This window comes from Theropithecus gelada, chromosome 7b, assembly GCF_003255815.1.
Source record: "Theropithecus gelada isolate Dixy chromosome 7b, Tgel_1.0, whole genome shotgun sequence".
NCBI classification, from domain to species: Eukaryota; Metazoa; Chordata; class Mammalia; order Primates; family Cercopithecidae; genus Theropithecus; species Theropithecus gelada.
The window spans coordinates 100,703,274-100,729,101 of NC_037675.1; the positions used below are offsets into that span (position 1 = coordinate 100,703,274).

At 50.0% G+C, this 25,828-nt stretch overlaps 1 protein-coding gene across 4 annotated transcripts in view; it reads right to left on the reverse strand.

The window, feature by feature from the left end:
• Positions 1 to 25,828, reverse strand: part of BCL11B (B cell CLL/lymphoma 11B) — a 103,419-nt gene that overhangs the window by 46,571 nt on the left and 31,020 nt on the right. For 2 of the 4 annotated variants that reach the window (XM_025391798.1, XM_025391797.1), the window contains exon 3: positions 15,793 to 16,005. The exons of the other annotated variants lie outside the window; for them this stretch is intronic. In XM_025391798.1, the coding sequence (XP_025247583.1) occupies positions 15,793 to 16,005 (213 nt within the window). The remainder of the gene's footprint in view (positions 1 to 15,792; positions 16,006 to 25,828) is intronic. 4 annotated transcript variants of the gene reach the window in all.

The following is a 25,828-nucleotide window of genomic DNA, read 5'->3' on the forward strand; positions in this document are numbered from 1 at the left end:
AACTAAGAAAACTGGCATGCCTGAGCCGACTTTATGCATCTGTTATGGGTTAAAATAGCTTTTAAAAAATGTTTCGGAGACCGCAGTCTATTGTGGCCGCGGCCCCTGCCAAAGAAAACGCAAGCTTGCTTATTTTCTCCATGGGGCGCAACAGTGCCTATGTGTGCCGGTACAGAATCGGCTGGCCGTGAAAAGAATTCTAAATAAAACACAAACATGGAATTTGGCAACGCCACAGAAGCAAGCTTAAGACTAATTCCAGCATGCGGACGGCTCTCACATAGTAAGTCTGGCTCCAGCATAAACGAAACCAGGCACTGTAAAATACCAAGGCACGTTGGAGTTTCAACTTAAAGGGGCAGAACACTGATTCCAGGTATAAAAGCTTATTAAGCCAGCTCACACTGCCTCCATAAATCCATAGGTTATTAGCTGTTTGCTTTCAGCCAATCCCTTCTTAAAGAGATGTATATTAAGAGAGAGAAAGAGAGAGAACAACAAATGAAAACCATCACTTTGCACTTGACTTTTAGTGCAGTGGTTCTGGAAACACTGTGTTCATTATCTCAATTAGAGGAGAAAGAGACCTCAAATACACACAAACCCGAAACGGAGGAGAAAAGCAGGGAAGTAGCGGCTGAGAGATGAGAGGATGAATGCGGCCCCCAGGAACAGAGGGCAGCGCCGGGAACAGAGGAAAAAGCCCCGTGGACCCTGGAATGCCTCCTCCCGGGGAAGCAGCAATGACAGTGACTGCAATAATAATAATCATAGTTATAACAACAATAAAAATATAGCAGTAATACCTGCTACTATTCAGCCCCTTTCACAGGCCAGCTGCTGCTTAAGGCGGCACAGTGTAACAGGGAAAGACTCTAAGGTAGGATAAAGCCGTAAAGTGTTCTGAAATCGGACTGCCTCCGTTTCCTCATCTGTAAGAAGGGGATGTGAAAAGTGCCTTCCTCACAGAATTGGGGTGAGGGATATTGAAGATGAAGCCCACAATGAACGCTTAGCACAGCACCCCATTATCACTGCTAGCCGCCCACTCTCAGTCGTAAGATGGTGCTGTTCTCATGCCACAGGTGGGGAACCAGATGCACACAAAGGCTGGGCTACCCGCCCAAGGCCAAAGCTCAGAGACATCCGAGTCAGGATTTGAACCCACCGTCCACCTCCACAGCCCTTATTCTCTCTGCACTCACTCCTGGTGGGTCACACACCAGACTGGCCACATTTCCCAGCACTGTGGATTGTGGGCTCCCTCTGAGATTGGGGGCAGGGGGGTCAGTCTCCCCGAGGAGGTACTGAGAAGGTGAAGTCAGTTCTAGAGAGAGACTCGCCCTCAAAGGCCTTAGCAGGCCTCAGGATGGACACACACCACAATCCAGGAAGAATCAGAAAGTTCAGGGAAGAGAATCACAAGTGCCCTCACCATAAACACGGAGCATGAGGGGTTGGGAGGGGCCTGTTCTGTGCTGATAGTTCTCCCTGGACTGCACACACACACACACACACACACACACTCAACATGCACATATGCATATGCATACATGCTCACACACAAAATCACTCATACACACATGCACACACATATATGCACATATACTGCATACACTCAGATATACACATATGTACTCACATATGCACACACAACTATCCACATACATACATATGCACACACGTGTGCACATACACACAAATACATACATGTGCACATATGCTCTCACATCTACACACATACACATGCATGCACATATATACACTCAGACATGTACACACATGCACATCCCCACATTCACATATACACTGACATGCACAAATACCCACATACACATGTGCACACACAAATACGTGTGTGTACATGCACACATATACACAAATATGCATATATACACTCACATGTACACACATGCATGCTCATATATACACTCAGATATGTACACACATGCATGCTTATATATACACTCAGACATGTACACACGTGCACACATACACATATGCTGACATATGCAGACATGTACACATGTGCACACATACACATATGCTGACATATGCAAATACCCACATACACATACACTCACATATACACGTGTACACACATGCACATGTATGCACATATACACTCTCACCCGTACAAACACACACACATACAGACACACACACACACACACACAGGGCCTTTTATTATGGATCTGTGCCAGGCACAAGGACCCTGGCAGAGGCAATGGGAAAAACCAGGGAGAAAATTACATGAGGCAATGTTTGGCTCCAAATGAAAAAGCCGTGGAATGTTTTCCCTCAAGTCTTGGTTATTTCTTGCAGGTCCGCTCAGACCCTGTCAGGTCCACCTCATCCAGGGGGAACTCCCACCCCCAGGCCTCTGAGCTGAACCAGCTGCTGTTCTCTCAATGCTACCGGCTTCCAGATGGGGAGTAGCCGGGACATCCCAGGCTCCAGCACCCACAGAAGCCGCGGTAGGCTGGTGGAGCACCTCTTCTCAAATACAAGCTCAGTAAAATGGTACTCAGAACTGGGCTCCTTAACCTCCGACCCCGCCGCCTGCCACCACCCCCTCCCCACAGGCCTCAGGTGTGCTCTGACCTGGTGACATCATCACATGCCAGTGGGCTCCAAGCTCCTCTCCCTGAAAACATGTACCATATCTTAGAAGATGCAAACTAAAAATACTCCTGGCTTCTCAGAGCCAGTTTACAAAAATAATTATATTTTCTTTTAAAATCTGGATTATAGGCAAGTGTGTGTCCAGTTATTTCTAGCTCCTATTCAACTCTGTTAATTCTCATAATAATTATTGCAGATTTTTTTTTTTTTTTTTTTTTTTGAGACAGAGTCTCACTCTATTGCCCAGGCTGGAGTGCACTGGAGCGATCTCGGCTCACTTCAAGCTCTGCCTCCCGGGTTCACGCCATTCTCCTGCCTCAGCCTCCCAAGTAGCTGGGACTACAGGTGCCCGCCACCATGCCTGGCTAATTTTGTGTGTGTGTGTGTGTTTTTAGTAGAGATGGGGTTTCACTGTGTTAGCCAGGATGGTCTCCATCTCCTGACCTCGTGATCCGCCCGCCTCGGCCTCCCAAAGTGCTGGGATTACAGGCATGAGCCACTGTGCCCAGCCACAGATTTTCTGAAACCATCCCCCCGCCCTATTGTTAATAGCTGTGCTCTGACTCAGCGTGGTGGCAGGGCTGGGGGCCACATGTGACCACACTGCCTTCCAGAAACACAGAAGTCTGAGTGCCGAAGGGCCAGGCATTTCAGAACCACCACATTCCTGAGAAAAAAGGAACATGTGTCCATCTTGTCAAAAACCAGCTCCAGGTTCAATGCAGGAGACACTTGGGGAATCCCCTGTAAGTGCCTGAACCTGTCCCAGACCTCAGTCCACCGAGGAGACCAACTGGGTTTCCTGCCCTGGAAGGGCCTAGAATCCAGCAAGAGGCATGCAGAGAAGATTGAATGGGGCCACAGCCAGATCCCAGGACCCGTAAATGTGAGCTTATCTGGGGAAAAGATCACTGCAGGTGTGATTAAGTGAAGGCTTTTGACGAGATCATTCCGGATGGTCTAGGTGGGTCCTGAATCCAAAGACAATTGTCTTTTTTATTTTAATTGTTCGGAAGAGAAGACAAACCCAGAGCAGAAAGCTGTGTGCCCACAGAGGCAGGGAATCAGGGAGCACGGCCCTGCCGACACCTCCGTCTTGGACCTGTGGCCTCCCAAACTGTGAGAGAATACATTTCTTTTCTTTCTTTCTTTTTTTTTTTTTTTGAGACAGGGTCTCACTGTGTTGCCGAAGGCTGGAGTGTAGTGGCACGATCTCAGCTCACGGCAGCCTCAACCTCCCTGGGCTCAAGGGATCCTCATGCCTCAGCCTCCCCAGTAGCTGGGATTACAGGTGTATGCCACCATTCTTGGCTAATTTTTTTAGAGAATGGGTTTCGCCATGTTGCCCAGGCTGGTCTTGAACTCCTGGGCTCAAGAGATCTACCCACCTCAGCCTCCCAAAGTGCTGGGATTACAGGTGTGAGCCACCGCACCCGACCACAGAATCAATTTCTTATTGTCTTAAGCCACCCAGTCTGTACCCATTTGCTACAGTAGCCCTGGGACACTAATACAGGACAATAGAGAGAAAACACAACCACTAATAAAAATCTTTGCAATTACCATCCCAATACACAAAGGACTCAAGGCCACTCACTTGAGATTCCCTGTCCCCAGTCCCTCCCAGCCCAGCCAAGGAGGCAAAACCAGTGTGATGATTCCCATCAGGCAGGAAGACCCCACAAGGCTCAGAGAGGGCCAAAGCGTGCACAGGACACCGAGTGAGCTCTACCTCGCTCCTAGGGATTCTGATTCCAAATACGGGGTTCCTTCTGCTAAGTCACACTCAAATCAACATCCTGAAGACACAACAGAAAGAACAATGGAAATTGTCCATTTTTAGAATTTTCTTCCCCAAACTATCAAGGTAGCTAAATGTTCAGCTTTGTTAACCAAAAAAAAAAAAAAAAAAAAAAAAGCTGTCCTGGGAGACAGAGCTGAGAACTGTCTTGGGGAACCATTTCCAAGACAAAGGGGATTCAAGACCCTCAACTAAAATATACTGAAGGTAGTAGCCCCCAGCAGTCTGGCAGTGACTACAGGTGCCACACCCAGGCCGGCTGAGGCTGGATTCAAATCGCCCTCAGGTTTGTTACCCACCTAACTTGGGACAGTTGTCGCATCCCTGAGAGGCAGGTTCCTTGGCTATCAATTCCAACTGTCCAAAAAACACTAAAATTACCCAACAGTCAGATGAGGATGTGGAGAAATAAGAACCTTTGTGCACCGTCGGTGAGAATGTAAAACGGTGTAGCCACCGTGAAAAACGGTCTGGTAATTCCTCAAAAATTTAAATATAGGATTACCCTTTGATGCAGAAACTCCACTTCCGGGTATAAACCCAAAAGAACTGAAAGCAAGGATTCAAACAGATTATTGTCCACCCATGTTCTTAGTTGTGCCATTCACAATAGCCAAAAGCAGCCCAACTGTCCATCTACGGATGGGTGGATACGCAAAATGTGGTCTATCCATATGATAGAATATTATTCAGCCTCAAGAAGGAAGGAGATTGTAACACATGCTACAACAAGGATGGACCTCGAAGACACTATACTAAGTGAAATGAGCCAGGCACAAAAGGACAAGCACTATGATTCCACTTACCTGAGGAACCTAGAATAGTCACATTCAGAGAGACAGAATGGAGAATGGGGGGCTGGGGAGAGGGGAAATGGGAAGTTAGTGTTTAATGGGGCCAGAGCTCTGTTTGGGATGATGGAAAACCTCTGGAGATGGACGGTGGTGATGGTTGCATATCAGTTGCAATGTACTTATTGCCACCGAACTGTGCACTTAAAAATGGTTAAAATGGTAAATCTAATGTTTATCTTACCACAATTTAAAAAACACAATCGAAGCACTGTGAGAATCACTGGAGATACACAGAAAGCCCACAGCACAGAGTGGACCCTTGATCAATGGTATTTTTTAAGATTAAAATGCTAATAACTGAGCTGGCTAATAAAACGCAAGGAAATTCATGCAAAAGAACTTGAGTCAGAAAGGACTGGTTAAATACAACACCAAGAGCAGACTCACGCACCCAGCGGGCCTCGCCCCACCCGCCATTCCTCACTTCTTAACAAAGGCAATAATTAAAAATGTCCTGTTTTATGAAAAGATTCCAGGGGCCCCCATTTCTGCAGGTAGTGACTCCATTTTTGCATTCACCTCCCTGGAGAAGTCCTGAGCCCTCTGATCCCTTCCTTAAGAATCATACAATACTGGCGTTCTAATTACCCGGGGCTCAGGCTGGCCCAGCAGCAGCTCCATGATTCACGAGCTCACTCCTCTCCCTTGGCTGCTCCTACTCACACCTGCCAGGTACGAGGCCGGGTGGGAGGGGCAGGCCAGGAGCCAGACGCAAGGACAGGAGCAGGATGCCCACGTGGGCCGCAGGCTCGAGGAGGCTTGAATTCAAATCCCGCCTGTGCCATCCACTAGATGCGCAAGGAAAACAAATTCACATCTGCAAAAACCAGGAGCAGGTCCTGTCACCTCTCACCTGTGAACTATGAAAGGAGCTGCCTGGAAAGCCCAAATTCAGATCTGGGAGAGAAGGCTCCACCTGGGGCACCCCACCGCAGTGAGTTCCTCTAGGACGCTGTCATGCCCATTTCTGGATCCCTACACTCTAGCCCAGGGTCTGGCACATGTATGACCAGCATATGAAGGAAGACCTGGGGGACCCTCTCAGGGACCATATCTGAGTTTGATCTGGTTTCCCCGGGATAACGCTGGCCCCACAGAGGGGCCCCTGCCCACCGAGGGTTCTAGTCCCACTTCTTTTTGGGTAAAAGTGACCAGCCTTGATTATGTTGGAATAAACTATATATCATGGTTTAGACTATTTGGGTTTAATTGTGAAATACACACAGAACACAGCCCCTCCACCCCAACCCTGCCCTCAGGTTTGAAAAGTCAAGTACATTTGGTTCCCCTCTCCCCCCACCATAAAAACAACAAAGAACGCCTCAGGCTTTCATAAGGGCTGTGATTTCTTTCACGTGGGGAAAAAAAAATGGATTCCACTGCCCTGTGTACAAAAACAAGGAGGACGCTCATAAAAGCATGTGGCTAGCAGCGTTCTCTGTGTTTCCTCTGCTTTCTCTCATGGGTGTAGACACCGCCTTTTCTGGGTCTTCATCATCCCCCAGCATCTCCTGGGCACCTGCTGGGACTCAGCCCCGCCCCAGCCACTGGAGACACAGAGATGAGCCTGGTCGAGGAAATGGACTTGGTCAAGGCTGGCGTGGGACCACATGCCAAGTCCCTGACTCCCAGTCAGACCCCCAAAACCCAATTTGAGGTGATCGGATGAGAAAATCTTGCCCATGCTCCAGCCCTCTTCTTCAAGGTCAAAACTGCCTTCTGGTGGACTGAGGATCGGTGACTTTGTTTCCCTCTACGTCCAGCCAGGGCTGGAGGAAGCTTGGAGTCAGCAGGCCCCTTCCCAGAAGACACCACATCCACACGTGTCACTGCCCACAGTGGACTGGACCCTCGGACTCACATTTCCCAGCGGTAAAACCCCAGCAGATCTCCCGACCCTCCCAGCTCCCGTAAGCCCAGCCCTTTCATTTCCTTCTTTTTCTTTCTTTCCTTCCTTCCTTTCTTTCCTTTCTTTCTTTCTCTCTTTCTTTCTGCTACAAGTAAACTTTATTTGATGTAAATGTAATACCACATTTTCAAGTTTCACAATGAGTATTTGACATAAATAATTATTTAAATTAGGAATATAAGTATGCACGGTCACTTGAGCTAATTTGCAGTTCAGGGGTTGGTCCAAGCTTTGTCTGAAAGCTTTTTTCCCCTTTCGGAAAAAGTGGCCCTTCCCTTTGCCTAGTAAGAAACACTGTCAATGGGAGTTGGAAGAAGTCCGTAATCCACCTTGGAATTCCAGCTGATCTGTGAGAGGACAGCTTTCTGTATTCTAGAAAAATAATATTCTCTTTCAGTTCATTCATTTTTCCCCATGGAAGATATCGGCACTCTCCTCATCTACTGTCTTTCTGTCTCCTTAGCTGCTGCTTATTACACAGGACCATTTTTTAAAAATATAATATCTGCAAAGAGATCTCTTCTGTTCCCTTACCTGCCCCTCATGTCTACCATTTTGTGGAGAGGGTAGGGTGGTGGGAGCCAGGGACCAGAATTGCTTAGGCACACATTTGATCTCAGGTGCAGAGAACACAGATTCTCTGAAAGGAACCCTATGGGGGTCAGGAGCATTTTCCAAGAGTGGTCCAGGTGACCCTCAGTTCACACAATTCAGTTTGATACAGCGCTGCTCCATGAGGATGAACATGCGTATGCCCCGTTTCCAGAAGCAGCACCACCTTTCATGGAAAACCCATTACTCTCTCACTTCTTCCACATAACACACAGTTATGGACCAGCCGTGGGCCCCCTGCACCCTTGGATAAAACGAGAGTCAAAACCACACCAACAACCACGTGGATTCCAATGCAGTCAGGCCCCACTTGTGCCTCATTCAGGTAAAAATCCTCGCAGAAGGTGCTCCTGTGCTCAGCAGTGTTAGCACAGGGACAAGCTGTCCTCAGGCGGAACACCTCCCCATCCTGAGATCTGCTCCTGAGCTGCGCCATGGCAATAAGGGACAGAGCACCCGGGCGGCAGCCAAATTATTCATTTTTTTCAAATAGAGAAAGGCACCATGGAGACATACATTTCATATCCGCTGAGTGAGGAGGCCCTCCATGGGCACCTCCACCATGGTGAGTTCCTCTAGGGCAAGGACCCTGTCATGCCCATTTCCAGATCCCTCAGTCTAGCCCAGGGTCTGGCACAAGGATGACCAGTGCACGAAGGACGACCTTCAGGACCCTCCCAGGAAATAAATTGGAGTTTGATCTGGTTTTCTACCAGCAGCTCCTTCTCTGTTGTCCACTACAGCCCAATAGGAAGCTGGAGGGGAGAGCTCCGAGCACAGCTGGGAGGCTGGCCAGACCTGAGTGTGAATCTCTGTTTTGAGACTCTCTGTCCAAGTTCTGCTATTTGTGTGCTGTGTGACCCCTGGTGGGTTGTGTGGCCTCTCTGAGCCCCACTATCCTCATAAGCAAAAGGGTGGGGGAGTGCCTCTTCTTGGGAGCATTATGACAATGAGATGTCATGCCTAGGACTGAGCTGGCCCTTTAGCAAACAGTGGCAAGCCCCAGGAATGCTGATGATGTTGGCCCTTCCTCTGCCTTCATTCATACTAAGAAACTCTCCCGGGCAAGTGGCTTTCCAAGAGCTAAGTCATCACCGGTGTGCTGGGTACCCAAGGCCACAGTCTCAAAAGGCTTTCCAGCAGCTCAGCTTTCTCCCTCCTTCCCCTCCCACTGGCCTTTCCCCTCTGATTCCCCTAGGCGCTGGTCATGGGCTATGGCCACACCCAGATGGTAGCTGTTCATGGGACCTGCCAATGGAGGGATGGTGAGCAAATACTTCAGTGTCCCCATTTTACAGATGGTGAAACTGAAGCTTGGAGAGAGGAAGTAAGTGGCTAGCCTAGGATCACATACTCACACCCATTCACTGCAAGGGAAGGACCGAGATGGCCCCATCTCTAGAGCTTCCCACCATGCCTGCAGTCTAATATGGGTCCACAATAACATTTAACTTCAAACACGCATCCATGCCACAGAGCCCCACGGGGACGGGGCAGCCAGCTGTCAAAGCACAACCCCAGAGTCTCAAACCCAGGATGTGCCCCAGTGTGCTCCCACTGCAGATAGCAGAGCTGAAGTCCAAGGCGCCCAACGTGGGGCTCCTCAACATCAGAGCTCTACCTGCTGCCCAGTCTCACTGCAGGTTTCACACTGAGCCTCACGGTCAGGCAGAGATCCATCTTTAAGTGGCTTCCACTGGGTGATGAATTTCCTCTTCTGGTTTTCAATAAAAACTCAAGAGGGGCAGTATGGCCTAGTGGGCAGACCCAGGTATATGAGTCAGCTCTGCCACCCACATGTCATGGCTTCATCCCCACTATCTTCCTTGGTTTCCCCATTTATATAATGAAGGGGTTGGAGGAGATGATCTCTTGGGATCCCTGGTCTTGGATTGTTAAAGATTGACTTGACCTCAGGTCACCCAAGAACCCATTTCTGGGCCAGTCTGCTGCACACAGAGGGCAATGCCAGCCTCCTCTGCCACTTTCCAAGTCCCTTTAAAGGAGAACGGGGCTGCCTTGCTCTGAGGTCTCTGATGTCCATGGCCAATGCTGCTTCTTCACATCCACTAACTGCTTGAAAGCGCTGCATCCAGCACTGCATTAAAAATTAATTACACATGCTATCTTATTGCCAGTGCATAATGTAATGAGCACCAGCTGTGCTAAACAGCCAAACTCCTTTTTAAGACAGCTATAAAAAAAAAAAAAAAGGAAAAAAAGAAAGAAAGAAAGAAACTGCACTTCCAAATGCCTCTCCTGTCAGAGCAGAAAAACAGCAACATCTTGTATGGATTTGAACAGAATTCTTTGATTTAGCTCTGCCTTCAGAACGTCTGAAGGGCCAGCTCAGAGAGTGAAATGGAATCTGGCGAGGCTGCAGCGATCTCCACTCAGGGATTTGCTGGGGCCTCTTTTATCTAAGGACAGTCATGCTGGTAGGTGCCCCACCCCCAACAGAGCCACAGTGCAGCCCTTCTGTTGCCCCCAACTCCTCAGCTCCTCTGGCCCTTGCTGATGCTGTAGGAAATGTCACTTTCCAGCTATGTGGGACAGGGGACTTTCTGGCATCCACCAAGCCCTGCCACCCTTGGCTACCTCCAGCACTCTGAGAATCAGCTTCCCCCACCCTGGGGGCCTTGCAGCTCTCCATGGCTTCTCCTGGCACTTCCTCCGGTCACAGAAAGAGGCATCTGGGTTCTCGAGGCAGGCGGGCAGGGACAGCCTCTGCAGCAGTGTGACCTCAAGAAGCAGGCAGGTGCTAGGGTGGAATCAATGGCACTTGCATGCGGGAAGAGCAACAGCGCTATAAATGCTGGTTTGCGGATGCTGGGACCACCGGCCCTTGGGCGATGTAGACATTGCAAGGCATACAGATGACTCTCTAAATTTTTAATAACTCCCCTGAAAGCCCTTTTCCTACATCGAGCCAGCCCCCATCAACCCTGGGACCTGTCTGGTTAGCCCAGAAGGATCCTAACAACAAACGTTACTTTGCAAAGGGAATCCCATGAGCACGTTTTCCAACGTTCCCATGACGGAGCTCTGCTGTCCACACACGCTCACTCACACGGTTCTTTTTGTCTTCACCCCCATACTCACCCCTCCCTCCAGTCTCAGTGGCCAATCTAACGCCCTCCTGGAGTGCCTCTGGCACCCCCTGCACCAGAATCAAGGCGGCGCATCAGCAGGGGCCTGGTGAGGTTACCATCTCTGTCCGCATCACCGTTTGGCTTCCCATGGATCCTCCGGTGTTAATCAAACCCAGTCCAGAATGAAACTACAGCTTGCTTCTTGTTCTGGTATGAAATGTGCAAAGCACAGACCATATCATTAACATAAAACTTCCAGAAATAAGGCCACTTTCCAGGCAGACTGTATTAATTGCATCAGGCTTCCACAGCTAGGGTGGTCTAATCCACGGCGCCCCATTGGACGGCTCTGGTTATAAAACCAACACAAAATGAACACTGGGATATAATTGAAGGAGGAGAAAAGGATAGATTCTATGGTTAAACCCTACTATTTACTTACAGGTATTCTTTTATCTTTATTGTCCCTTTAACCCATGCCAAGAAACCCCAGACTAGTTAAATAACACAGCAAGCACAATTTCAGTAGAAAAGTAAATTGAATTTAACTTTACAAGATTGCCCTGTGATTTCAGCATATACTAATGACTGCAACTGACTCCCTCTATTAAATCCAAACACTTCCACTTCCCTGAGCTGGGATCCTGTGTGTTCTTGCGTGAGACCTTGAACTTCACCAAGTACACGTATTAATCACTGTGGCTGATGACCATTTGCAGCTTTTAAATATGCAATGAAGTGTCTCAGTTCCTATTCCACCTCCCAAAGCTGGTACATGATCTGAGCCAGCCAAGAGGCTAAATACTTTTAAGAATGGAAAGCGAGGATCCAGCTTGCCACGAGACCTGACGGAGTCCCAGTGTTGTGAAACCCATTCGGCTCGTGCATGGACTCTAACTTCGACAGGGCTCACTCGGCACATGGCGCTGTTCTCAGCACCTGGCCCATATGATCTCACACAATCCCCAGAACGACCCTTCAGAGCCTGTCCTATCCGTAGCTCCATTTTGTAGATGGGGAAACTGAGGAATGGAGAGGGGAAATGACTACGCGGGGCAGAACAGCCTTCACCCCCAAGCAATCTCATACACTTGACGACCGCCTTCCAATCGTGGAAGCCTCAGAACAGGGAAGGGTTCCAGCATGCGGGGCACAAAGCCCAAGAGTGTCCAAACCATTCTCTGAATGCCCCACGCCCTGCCCTGGGAACCTAGCTAGCCCCATGCTCACTCCACCCACAGCAGCTCCACGCTGACCTGTCTCAGAAAATAACACGAGCCTCGTTTTCAAATGTTGCATACATACGCATATACACACAAAGATGTATTTTTACAGAAGGGGAAACTGAGGCAATGACTTCTTTAGGGCCTCTGGCCAGCTGAAGCAAAGACCAGGACCACAGTCTGAGGCTCTTGACCCCACAGCCACTGTGCCAAATCCTCTATGTGAAATTTCTCAGGGAAGAAATCTCAGTTCCCAGGAATGCCTAGACTCAAAGCCCCACATTCCTTCAGCAGAGTCAAAAAGAGTCAGGATCCCCGAGTCCCTTCTCCGCACTGCGACCGTTGGAAGGAGGTCTAGGCTTGGGGTCTTGGGAGGCAGGACCACCTGGGATGCTGCCAGCCCAGGGTGTGCACAAACACACATACCTGTGTGGTTTTCTCCCCCCGGTAAAATCACATCCTTCTATAAATAACTGCGGATGCAGTAACAGGCACGCAATTAACCTGTGTGAAACACGTTTACACTGGGGTTCTCCGTATTAATTTGAAGAGATGGGTTCAGCACATCCTGATCTGAAAAGGGACAAAACCAAGTAAGGACGGCAGGCCCATTCCATCTTTACAAAGGCCTGCTTCTTCCTAACAGGCTACTGGGAACTTAATGACTCCATTCCAACTACTAATTAAACAGGCACTAAAAACACTTAAGCAAACAGCCCAGTGCTAGGGACACAAACCACAAAGGGACAAAAAAACACCAGAATAGGATAGTTTCAGGTATTGAAATTGATCGGGAAACATGGTGGTGCAAGCTGGTGCGGGCCAATGAACTGGGATCGAATGAAAACAGAAAACTGTACTGGACATGGTGGTAGAGGGCAGGAGGTAAGAACAGGCCCCTTAGAAGGGTCTCCTGGAGCAGTCCTAGGGGCTCAGCCTCCTGCAGTCCCAACCCCAGGAACAGGACACTGCCCTTCCTCACGCCCCTCCCAGAGCACTGCAATCAAGCATTGGTTGCTCACAGGCTCTGAGTCCTGGCAGCTCTCAAGGCGTAAAATCTAAAAAGGCCTTTAATGCCAGATGAAGAGCCAAAGCCAAAGATGTGGCAGGTGCTGGATGGACAGCCTGGGATCAAATCCCACCTCCGCCACTCCCTCCCTCCCCGCTCCTCTTTCCCCTTCTGCAGGTCCCCATTCTCTGTTCTCCCCACCACCAGACTGCAAGCTACAAGAGGGCAGGGACCCGCCTGCCGACTCTTCCTGTGTGTGCACAGTGCTACAAGCTAGGGGCCTTCCAAATGGCTTCAAGCTAAAGAATGAATAAATGGATGGATGGATGGATGAATGGATGGATGGATGGATGAACGGATGGATGGATGGATGGATGAACGGATGGATGGATGGATGGATGCATGGATGCATGGATGGATGCATGGATGGATGCATGGATGGATGGACAGATGGACGGATGGATGGATGGATGGATGGATGGATGGATGTGAGCTGTGAGAACTCAACGTCTCTGAACATTTTCTCATCTGCAAAGTGAGGAGAGTAAAGTATTAGGGTTGCTGGGAGGGTTAAATTCAAGAAGGCACACAAATGCCCAGCACAATGCAGCACACAGCAGGCCCTCCATAAACAGCCCTCACAAGGATCCTATTGGCATGTATGAGGACTTGCTGATGGCAGAGTCCCCCAGAGCTAAGGCAGTGGAAAGCTCATTTGACCTCCTGTGGATGTCAGCAGAGGCAGTGTGGCTCCACGGGAAGAGGGGTGGCCTTTCAGGAGGCAGCCAAGGACAAATCCCAGTTTTGCCACCCTGGCCAGCCACTCTCCCTCCCCGAGCCTTTGCTTCTCCATCTGCAAAATGGGGATGGTAACAGTTCCTGCTCAGCACCATACAAAGATGCTAAGCGGGCCTGGCCACATGAGGGAAGGGCTCAGTCCTCTAGATGAGTCTCATCTACTTCAGCAACTTCTAAGTAGGGCCAACAGAGGGTTAAGCAAAGCCCTGGGTGAGCCTCTGGCGAGATCAGATTTCTGTACCACAGAACTCGACCGCGTCCAGTAATAAACACTCAGGCTGATCTTTGATAGCACAGCCCCCCCAGTAGCTGCAGGGGCTGCAGCGCTAATGACAGGAAGCCAAGAGAGCAGGGCAACCACCCAGACAGAGCAGGCACCCCTGCTCAGCAAGCAGGGCCTTCCACAGACTCACAGAACAGTTCTACTGAGCCAGGACAGGAGCCCCGAGCACCTGGGGACCAGCACAGCCCAGAGAAGGGAGCCGGCGTCTTTGCAAGTGGTTCCGACTCCTTCCCAGGAGATTTTGGGTTTTGCTTTGTGCACTTAAGGCACAAGTCCAGTAAGAAACCAGAACTCCCTCTTGGAAGCCAGATCCTATGATGTCACCACCTGTCACAGCAGGGAGGGTATACTAAAGGCTCCAGGCCACCCTACAAGGGAGCTCTGCAGCCCAGGGAGCGCTGAACCTGGGAGCAGGGGCTGCCTGTGGCCTTTTACAGAGTTGTGGCCATGGCCTTTTGCAGAGCTATGGCTCCAACAGGGACCGTCCCTGGGGACAGCTTCAATTAAAAACAAAACCTGCCCAATAAAAATTGTCTTCCTTTCACAACTCAAGTCAAGAGAAAGCCTGCAACATGCCTAGTGACAAAGCAGGGACCAATCAAATCTGCCCCAGCTCTGCATCCCCCCCTCTCCTTTCCTGCCCCTGCCACAGAAACCAGGCCACGGCCGCTCACCACATGTGTCTGTGTCAGCATCCTGGCTTGCGTGGCCACAGTGCTTTCACACCAAGCCCTACCGAGATGCTGGGGGGATAGACCTGTGAGAGGGCCCTCTGCCCTTGAATTCCCAGGGACTCCAAGGATTCCCAGAGATGCTAGGCAGAACAAGATCTTGGGTTCCACTTGGGGAGAGGCAGGGCATGTAGAGGAGGCCAGTTCGTGTCACCACACTGCCCCATCTGCCCATCTGTAGAATGGGCAGCCACACCGCCCTCCCAGGAGAGCGGGATGAGTCGGCACAAACAGCTGTGTCTGGGTCTGGCCCAGAGCCGGACGCACAGCAGGTACTCAGCCCCCACCCCCAGCCCTCACACACCCCACAGTGTTTCACTCCCTCTCGTGGCCGCAGCTTTTTAAGAGGCTCCTTTTGAGCCACTTTTTTTCTTTTTCAAAGCTAATGGGCAACACATTCTCCCAAAGAGAAACTCAGCATTTTGGACGGCTCCAGCAATGTACACAGACAACCAAGGAATCTTCCCCTAGCCTTGTCTTGGCGGGGCAGGGGGTTGTCTGGGGTGGGGGAAGGGGTGGCAGTGGCAAGGGCAGAAGAAAATATCAGATGTTAAGTGTTATCCAATTAAGCTGTAGCTAAACAACCCAAAGAAGCGGGATTGGGAGGCTGGGGAATGCATTCTGGGAGCAAGACTCTCAGAACGGGTGGGGGCACCATGGGGGACTCCTGACCAAGGGGCACCGGGCCCTGGCTCATAGTTCAGCGAACATTCTTTACCACTTCCCCTGGCACCCCAAAAAACCTTCTGGGTGGGAGCTGCCCTTCCTCCCTGGGTCCCCACCTTGCTCCAGCGCTGCCCATGGCACAACCCGCCATCCCGGGGGCCCGCCCCCCACCGCGGCGTCGTCTGTTACCTGACAACTGACACTGGCATCCAAAGGGAGCCTCCGTCTGACCCTCACCCTGAGTCCCGTCACCCGAGACCGGGCGCGCGCTGCAGCACGGCAGGGGGAGGCAGGGCGGGAGAGCGCCCAGGGCACGCAGAGGTGAAGTGATCACGGATGAGTGAGGGTGGGAGGAGGCAGCTATGGGGGCCACCGCTGGCAGCTGGGCAGGCCTGCACGGCCCTGGAGAAAAAACAATAGAAAAGACTGGTCAGTCGGGCCCTGGACTGTGTGAGAGGCACAGGGTGGGACGGGGCTCGGGGCGTGGGGCTTGGCTCAGGCCACCCTTCGGGGGTGGGAGGCCCCCGGGGTGCCAGGCCCTGCAGGGAAGGCAATCGGGACACAGGTGAGGGAATGGGCTCGGGGAGGTTGGCAGGGGGCACTGGGGAGGGCCCTGTTTCCACAGCTGCCAGGCTGGGCTGTCGGGGAGGCAGGACTCCGCCTCTGAGGGCCTAGTGCAGGGGGCTGGGTGAATGGGGGCTGTCAGGGCCCCACTCGCAGGAAGGACCCCCCACGTGGGGGCCTCTGGAGCAAGCAAACAGGTTCCATTTGGGGATTTGTTTCCAAAACTTCGGGCTACCCCTCCCTGGAAGAGCTGGGAAGCGCAGAGCCTCCCGTTTGCTGTATCAGGATGGGCTGTTGGTACAGGCCCGGGACACCTCAGGTCCGCCTCCAGGTGTCTGGCACTGTTAGCCTCCTGCCGGGCAGACCACCAGCTGGGGGCTCTCTCCAGCCCCCAGCACTGAGCATGCTGCATCCAAGCCCCAGTGCCCTTCAGAAGGTTCACACCCCCCACCACACCCCAAGAAAACCCTGGCGCTGCTCACCCCCTCCTAATGTCTCGGCCTGGCTTGGGAGGCCTCCCGCCATGTGACAGCAAGGACACAGGGCCAGGGCCAACCCCGCCTCTGCCCAGCCCCACAGCTCGCTCAGCTCCGCGGCAAGGCCTGCGTTTGATTTAGCCGTTTATCTTAAATGGCTAAGAGACCACCAGGGCAAAACATTTGTGTGAAGCCCTTGCCAAAACCACAAGTGAAGAAGCCCAAATTCCCTGGGTAAATAATTGAGCAGGGAAGCATCAGAAAGACAAAAAGGAAACGTCAACAAGAGGATGGGCAGCTGGGCCCAGCCGGCTTTGCCAGGGAGGCCCAGCACAGGTCTGCATGGGTGGGAGTCTGCCCACTCCAGGGCCCCCACGTGGATTCCCCCATCGCAAGGAGAGCCACGGGATCCTGCAAGCCACCATGAGCCAGGAGCCTGTCAGCCTTCATTGGACTGAACTTCCTAACACACTGACGGCGGCTGTGGCTTAGAATACCCATTACACCCATTACACAGACCAGGAAACTGATGGCGTGACTGCAGAAAACTGCAGGCATCAGCAGCCCCATCCAAACCCCAGCTGTCTGGCCCCAGAACCAGGGTTCTTTCTCTGCAGCCCTGGTTCCTCTAAAACATGGGTTATCCAGGATCAAGGCATCAGGGCATTTAAGAAGACCCCCTGCTTAGGGATTGCAAGCTGTCAGTGTCCCGTCAAGAGGTCAAAGCTAACACTAACACTGCTCGGACCCCTCTGAGCCAACAAAGACCTCATACTAGGTTAGGCCTAGGGCCCAGGGTATTTCTGAGCTGGGGATAGCCCTGGAAGGATGTGGCTGAGGAACCAGTAAACGGTTTCAGCCTCAGATGCTGATGGGAAAGCCATGCTAGATTTAGTGACGTCCCTCAAGGAAGGTCAGGACCCGCCTCCTCCTGGAAGCCTGCCCTAGCCTGAAGCTCCCAGCACCGGACGCTGCATTTGATCCTGTCCACACATGGTCTCAAATCCCTCTGTAGGCCTTCCCTGCAGACCACCGAGGGCTCTGGGTCATCCATCGTCATGACGGCCACCTCACTCAGCAGAGATCCACATTCCACTGGGGGAAAACTGAGGCTCAGGGAGATCTGAGACTGGAACCCAGTTGTGTCCCCAAAGCCCGCAATGCTCTGCTTCCCTCTAGGGCTGCAGCTGGGTACGTGACCGGGGGTCCTGGGATCTCTAGAGCAAGGGCCACGTAGTGGGCGGAAGTCTGAGATCCCTGGGCTCAATCCAGCCATTGGAAGTTGCAAAGGCCAATCCCAGGCTCCGGTCCCTGGGTTCTGGGTGAGGCCACAACACAGCCGGCACCATTTAACACGACTGAGACACCAGCAGAAGCACCTGGAGGCCTGGTAAGGGATGTCCCAGGTGCTAAGGAGCTGACTCTGCCTCCGTGATGGGAGGAACAGTTGCAGAGCAGGTAGAAAACAGGCATCTGGCCACACCCTTCTCCTGGAAACATGCAAGGTGGGGCTCAGGCCAGGGTCTGTAAAGGCGATATCACACACCACGTTTTGCTCCCTGCATAGGGATCAGAGGCTAGGCCGCCCTGGACAGGTTTCCCCAGAGCCTCACTAGGAATTCTGACCTTGCTGAAGTGCACCTGCTCCAGGGGCCGGCTCAACTGAGGCAGGGGAGCGGGGCAGCCGGGAGAGAGGCTTCTAATCCCAAGCTCTGCAGGGCCTCTCTGGGGCTCCCAGAGCACCTTCTACCCTGGGAGAGGTTTCCCCATGGGGCAGCTTAAACCCAGAGCCCTTCCCAAAGGTGCAACTCAAGAAATCTGAAGCTGCTGCAAACGCCCAAAGTGATGAAAGAAGCCACATACTGCATAATTCCATGGATACGAAATGTTCAGAAGAGGCGAATCCATGGACACAGAGAGCAGTGGTTGCCAGGGGCTGGGGGGAGCCGGTAGGGGTGGGAGGGGTGGCTAATGGGTATGGAGTTTCTTTGGGGGGTGATGAAAATGCTCGGGACTTAGACAGGAGTGACGGCTGCACGACATTGTGAACAGATTCAAAACCACTGATTTGTACACTTTAAAATGGTCAATTTTACATCCGGTGAATCTTAACTTAAAAAAAAAAAACAGCCTCAGTACCTGTCCCAGGCTACCTCCCAGCCCCCACCCTTCCTCAGAGGAGGGCTATTTGCCTTTAAAAGTGTAGCTGGGAAATCCAGAAAGCACTTAAGGAGTCCTTGAGACTGGGGGAGAGGGTATGCACCCACAGACGCACAGAGGAAGCCACCAGAGCTCCCAGGCCTCACAGCCAGAGGACTGTATTCAAATTCCTCCTTGGCAGTCTCCTGGCCTCGTGACCAAAGGTGAGTCACTTTCGCAGAGCCTCAGCTCCCTCAACTTTAAAGGAAGAGTCAGGTCAGCGCTGAGCTAGAGCCAGGGATCCAGGAAACACTTACCAAATAGTCACTATCATTCTCTTACTTTTCATTCTGAAACTTTCCCCACTCCCTACGGTCCTTTCCAAGGCATCATCACTGCCCAGCAAAGAAAGCAAGAGAATGTGCTCTGAACACAGCAAATCACCCTACAAAGACCTGCAAGACACTCCTAAAAAAATGCTTTCTTTGGAGGTCTATGCACAAAAAAAAAAAAAAAAAAAAAAAAAGTCTAAATATAAGGCCCCTAAAATCCCGCTTCTTAGGCTCCAAAACAGGGCAATGACAGATAAGCTCATTCTTGATGCCTTCACGAGTTTAAGCATTCCACAGGGGTCTGTCACCCTCTCTCTTCTAGAGGGACTTTGCAGATGCTCCGGCTCCGTTCCTCACACATGCGCACTCACCCAGCGAACACGCCCACCGCCAAGGAGCGTGGAGACACAAAAACGCCTGGAAAAGCCCCAGCCCTGTTTTGGGGGGAATTCGAGCCTTTCCCACCCCTGAAGCCTCTGGGGCGTCCCCTCCCAAATGGGAGGGTTACAGATTCCATGTTCAGAGCTAGAGAGAGGTGGTCTGGAAGACACTGTGCAGGAGACGTGTATTTTTCTCCCTACTGGTGCCTTTCAATTGATACATTTTTTTTTAAGCTGAGAACTCCTACCATAGTGCAGAAATGAGTCATAGATCAAGGAAGGAGACAGCCAGGGAGGCAGCGCGCGTGAGTGAGGGACACTGGCAAGGGAACCTGACAGTCCCCGCGCCCCCTCCCCCCATGCCAAGACATTAATTCTCACAAGTCGGAGAAAATTACTATGCATGAATGCAAAAAGCATGATCAGGAGTAATTAACATGGCTTCATATGCAAATTTTATTAATGCAGAAGTACAAAGTCATTATGCAAATGAAACTTACGTCAACTCTCTTGACAAATATTCATCTCTGAGGCTCAAGTTTCTCCCTTTTTATTTATTTATTTATTTTTCTCTCCCCCCCCCTTTTTTCTTGGGCTTCTTTTTTTTTTTTTTTTTTTTTGGTTGGGAGAAGGACGGCGGGAGGGAAGGAGGTGGCGCTGGTGGACGCTACAGCGGTGGCAGCAGCAAGCCACAAGGACTGTTTGACAAGTTTGCAAAGTTGTTTTCCAACCAGAGAAATTTATTCTTGCATTGTTGATTTTTTTTTTTTCTTTTTTTGGTTGTTGGCAGGTACAAGACAGCTCATAGGAGCAGGGGGAAAAAATTAAAAAAATAAAAAAAAGCTCTGGGCAGCAGGCAGCCAATCAAAACGCCAGAGCCTGTAATGAGGGCGATTGATGGCTGTTTGGCTTTTACTGCAGGGTAATGAACTAGAATTCAGTCTGAGGAGGGGGAAAAATATGAATATTCATGAGACTGTGCTCCTGCCTTTGATGATTAAAGAAATTTTTAATATTCAAATAAGCGCTTGCCAAGTGATTAACAAAGAACAAGCACGCAGAAATATGGAAATGGGAGCCGGGAAAGATTTGAGAGGCGAACGCACTGTGCAGGAAAGGCAGCGCCAAATTTCATAAACAAGATAGGCAGATAACCCAATTCGCACGCGGGCAAATAAAAATATTTCTTTTTGATCACTTAAATATTTTGCCAGCTACTTTGTCTTAAGGATGATAGAAAAAAATGCTATGTATTAAGAGGGTGAGGGGGAAAAGAAATAACATGAAGTCAAATGCCTGGCTCGCATTTAAAAATCATTATCCTGATCCTAGCTCATCTTCTCCCACCCCAACGGGAAATTAGGATTCTTTTTCCGGTTTGCTACAGAGGGAAGATGGAGGAGAAGCCAGCACAGACTTGAAAACCCCAATGCGTGAGATTCAGGCCTGCCTGTTCTGGGTAGGAATGAACTGTGGTCATCTGGCACTTCCAGGCTGGTCCAGAGGGAACCCTGATGTCTAGAAGGAAGGGGACGTGACACTGGAGAGCTCAGGCCTCCTGGAGGCTCAGGCCCTGGTCTAAACACAAGGAGAAGATGGTCTTCGGGAGAGCAGGGGGCACCTCTTGAGAAGCTGAAAGGGTGCAGACCTTCAGCACAGGGCCTGGCCCGGGGATCTTCAGAGCCGTAAGGAAAAGCCCCTCCACCCAACCCAACAGTTCCAAGAGCCGTCTGCTAAGACTGCACGCTCATATTTTAACAGCTCCACCATGGGTTCACACTGAAGCACATAATAACAGTATTAGCTGGTAAAATGATCCTGCAGTTAAAATACATCTAATTAGCAGCCCATGACATCCATTTTGGCAGTTTCCTATTTGAAAGAAGTGGAGTGCTACCTTAAATGAGACAGGTACTGGGCGTTCACCTGACAAGACCGGCCTTCTCATCATTTGTCTTTCTCTCAATTCCCTTTTTTTGGGGGGGTTGTGGAGGGTGTAGAGGGGGAGTGGCTGAGAGAGCAGGAATAGAGAAGAACAATTTTAGGGGAGCCTTCTTCGTCTGCTCACTTTCAGAGCTACACAGGTCTTTGGGGGTAGGGGCGACTCAAAAAATAAATTCCTTCACTCCACAGGTATTATTTCATTTCTTTTTTTAGGTTTTGTTTTGTTTTGTTTTGTTTTGTTTGAGATGGAGTCTCGCTCTGTCGCCTAGGCTGGAGTGCAGCTGCGTAATCTCAGCTCACTGCAAGCTCCGCCTCCCGGGTTCACACCATTCTCCTGCCTCAGCCTCCGGAGTAGCTGGGACCACAGGCGCCCGCCACCTCGCCCGGCTAATGTTTTGTATTTTTAGTAGAGACAGGGTTTCACCATGTTAGCCAGGATGGTCTCGATCTCCTGACCTTGTGATCCACCCATCTCGGCCTCCCAAAGTTTTTTTTAACTTTTAATTATGAAGGTCTAGGAACCAGCAATGACTGGAACTTGTTTTCCATTTCATTGTAAATATATACCAACAATCATCATCATCATAACGCAAAAAGGAAAGCCAAGCATGTAAGTGAACAGGCGGGATACCATGAAAAGCTGCAAGTCTAGGTTGGGTCCCCAAGGCAGGACCAGACAGGGACTGGGTGTGCCACATGGCTCAGCTCACTGCCCCGGAGCATTTGGGGGACCTAGAAATGCCAGGCAGGGCGACAGGGATCCCCAGGCCCCACCTCCCACTCCTGGATTCTCATTCTCCATCAGACACCACTGTTTTGTCTGGGCACCCGATGGCCATTACAGATCTCTAGTTCCTTGCTGCCATGGGTTTTGATTTGGGGGTGAACATGTAGGTGTCCTTGGAAAGAAGAGCAACGAAAAGGGAAAATCAGGTCTCACAAGGGTTTGCACAGCTGTGTTTAAAGAGTTCCTTCGGGGTCATTACACAGGAGACATAAAAACAGTTCGAACCTACGTTTGGCCTCTACGCGGGCAGCTGGCTGAAAGACAGCAGTCCTTGCAGGTGGCTGAGGACGGTAAGAATTCAAATGCAGGTGAAAGAGCCTGTCCAGCATCCCTCATCAACCATCTAGGCCCTAATGGACCCAAAGAGGGTCATTGATGGGTGCCAGGCTGTAAGAAGTGAGGTGGGCTCGCCAGGGTCCTCCAGGAACATGGGCAAGTTGCTCATCTTTGGGCTTGAGACCACTTCTACCATCACTTCCACAAATGACCATCCAGAGATCCCCACAGGCCACCCACAACCCTGTGTGGCCACCAGGGTATCGCTCTGCACCCACCGTGAGAAGGCTCGGCCGTGAGAGAGACTAGAAGCACACCTCGGGGAGCACCCTGAGCCAGGCTGCCCTAGTCTAAGCTCCTCCTCTTGGAGCACTTCCGAAATCTCGTCCCAGAAAATGGAGAGGCAGAGCAAAGGAGTGATCGTGTCCCCCAACGACACTACCGAAACCTTTCTCCTCCTTCCACCAGAGATTGGAAAGGGAACATCCTCCCCAGTAGCTGCCTCTTGCAATTTAGAAGCAGGCACGCTTGGGCACACCCCTTCCCCAGGTCCGAAAGCACCTGTGTCATTGACTGCCAACTCCAGTTTCCTCAAGACGCAGGCCGCTGAAATACTCCAGGGCTGCCAATCCCCTTTCTGCACCCTGACCCAAGGATTGGTGAGCTTACATCACAAATTCCAGCACCAAGTCCCCTGTGAGGGAGCAGAGGACACTTCAGATGTTGCTGGGGAGAAAGGGCATCCCTCAGCCATCTTCTGTGAACCACGGAGGTGGAGGGGGCTGGCCGTTCCAGCCCCTAAGTGGGCATCTGCAGGGGGTAGGGGGGCACGGTGAGGGACACGCAGCTTGGACTCTTCTTTTGCTTGTCTCTCGGGGAAAATCCTGCTGTGCTCCTAACTACTGAAATGCAAATAAACCACAACCACTTGTCCTCCAGCCGGGATGCTCATCATTCCTTTGCTCCTATGCATCACAGCTTCAGGACACAGATACAAAAATGAATATAACTCCTCCGGATGACCTCAGGCAGGCAGGGTCCACCAAATTGGGGCCCACCATCCGGGAATGGGCAGACCTGAGGACAACAGAAGGTGAAGCCATGTGTCGCACTGGTAAGAAAAATGTGTGTATGCACATCTATTACCTATAAGAGAGGTTCTATATACACATACATATGCACATACACACACAAACACTCATCTATCAGCAATGTGCACATGTTAAGATGTCTTGCGTGCACCCAACCAGAGTCCATAGACGCCAAGGACAAATTGCAACTGAGAGATTCTCTAAATCTCACCAGCAACATCAGCCAGTCAATACCTAACAGAGGAATTGCCCCTTTTCCTCCCAATTTAGGTATTCTTATCAGAGATGTGGTAGCTGCTTCAACCTTCAGCAGTCTCTGCTTTCTAAGACAATTTAATTCAAGATCCTGCAATAATTTTCTCTCTGGTTGCGTCCAGAGCCACAAACAGTATCCTACATGTCATGTGCATGAAGCATAACTCAATGAGGAGTGAGGGCAGGCTGCAAACCAAAGTAAAGTTGTTAGATAAATCATTTGGATTCCAAGCATAAAGAATGTAGGACTTAGGGTTGGGACCCTGTAGCCCTTTCCCAGACAGAACTTAGGGGCCAGACTCCAATGACAAGTTTGGCCAGGCATCCCTCAGATACGTTCCTATTTCTTCATTAATTTAGAGCTGGGGGTGGGAGTGGAAATACACAGTTAAGATAGAAGTCACATGTCACACAAGGCAAAAACCAGGAAACTCATCTTCAGATTGGGTGCCTATAGTGAGTTTTAAACTAAGGACACCTTTTTCTATCCCCTCGGCATCCACTGTGCCTGACCTTTGAGGAATGACCCGGAAAACACTGAATCCTGACGCGTGTTAAGAATGTGGCCCTCTATAAAACATGTTTACAAACTGGGGAGTTCAGGAAGTTGTGGTTCCAAGGTCCCACAAACTCCAGTGCTGGCTTTTGCTCAATGGCCATGCGCAGACAGTGCAATGGAATAAACAGGAGGAGGAAGGCTAAGCTGCGAGAATCCCGGAGAATTAAGAATGAAAATAAACAGCACAGCCAATAAAAAGAACATAAAGAAAACGGAGTGCCCAGCAAGGAGGTTATTGGGATGACTCAAGCCCAAAGCAGCCAAAAAAGGGAGCAGAAATTTCAGGTGCAGATGGAGTCATGGATATGAGGAATGTAAGCATCATCGACCTTTTTAAGATCAGACCATAAAACTCTACCTGAGCAATAAGGGAACAGACAACCACAGGGCCAGCAGGGTTTTTTGTTTCAGATGGAACAGAAATAAACTTGGTTAGTAGAAGGTTAAAAAGAAAGAAAGAAGGAAAGAAGGAAAGAAAAGAAAGAAAAGAAAGAAAGAAAGAAAGAAAGAAAGAAAGAAAGAAAGAAAGAAAGAAAGAAAGAAAGGAAAGAAGAAATCAAATTGTAAAAAGGAGGACCCTGCTATAGTTTAAATGCACATTTTGTTTTGGGTTGCATTTAATAGAATTATAGACAATTGATTTCTACTATTGTAATTAAAAAAAAATCCAGCTCTCCCCTGGGTTTTGTTGATGATTAAATCTCTTTTTTCCCTTTCATTTCTTTTTCCCTTTTCCTAATGGACTTACAGAATACTGAGGTTCAGTGCTTTGCATTACATAAGAACAAAATCTTTCTATGGCCTCTTTATGTTCCTAAGCCAAGTCTGAAATGTCACTGACTAAAAAATTGAACAGGCCTGTAATTACTTTCAACAAAGTAGTTCCTTTAACTGCGTTTTCTGTAGGTAGATGGCATTTAATATACATATTGTAAGCCTTCTTTTCAGCACAGGTAACATTTGATGACAAAAATCACAAATTTTCCTCTAAGTGAGCAGTCTGACAGCCACCTCCTTACTTATTTTTTGACGTGAAATCTGTTTTCATCTCCTAACACACTAGCGGTGACGTGCAGTGTGTGCACAACAAAATTTGTAAAAATTAACACTTCACGGGATTAATTTAATAAAGATTGTTAGCACATTAACACTAGTAACATTGCTCCTTCTGATTCATCCAGCCACGCTCAAGACGCCGCTGTAACAGAGGTTTACATTCAGCTGAGGTTTATACCACTATTTAATGTAATTAAAGAAACCGGCAGCGCAGTCCTCAATGGAAATATCATTTCTATTGCAGAGTATTCCCATTAGAAATTGGGGGAAATCATAGCACGCTGACTTTGATTTTGTTGTAATTTTATTTTTCCTCGGCTGTCTTTGAAACAGAGCTGATGTGCTGGACCTCAGACAGAATTTACT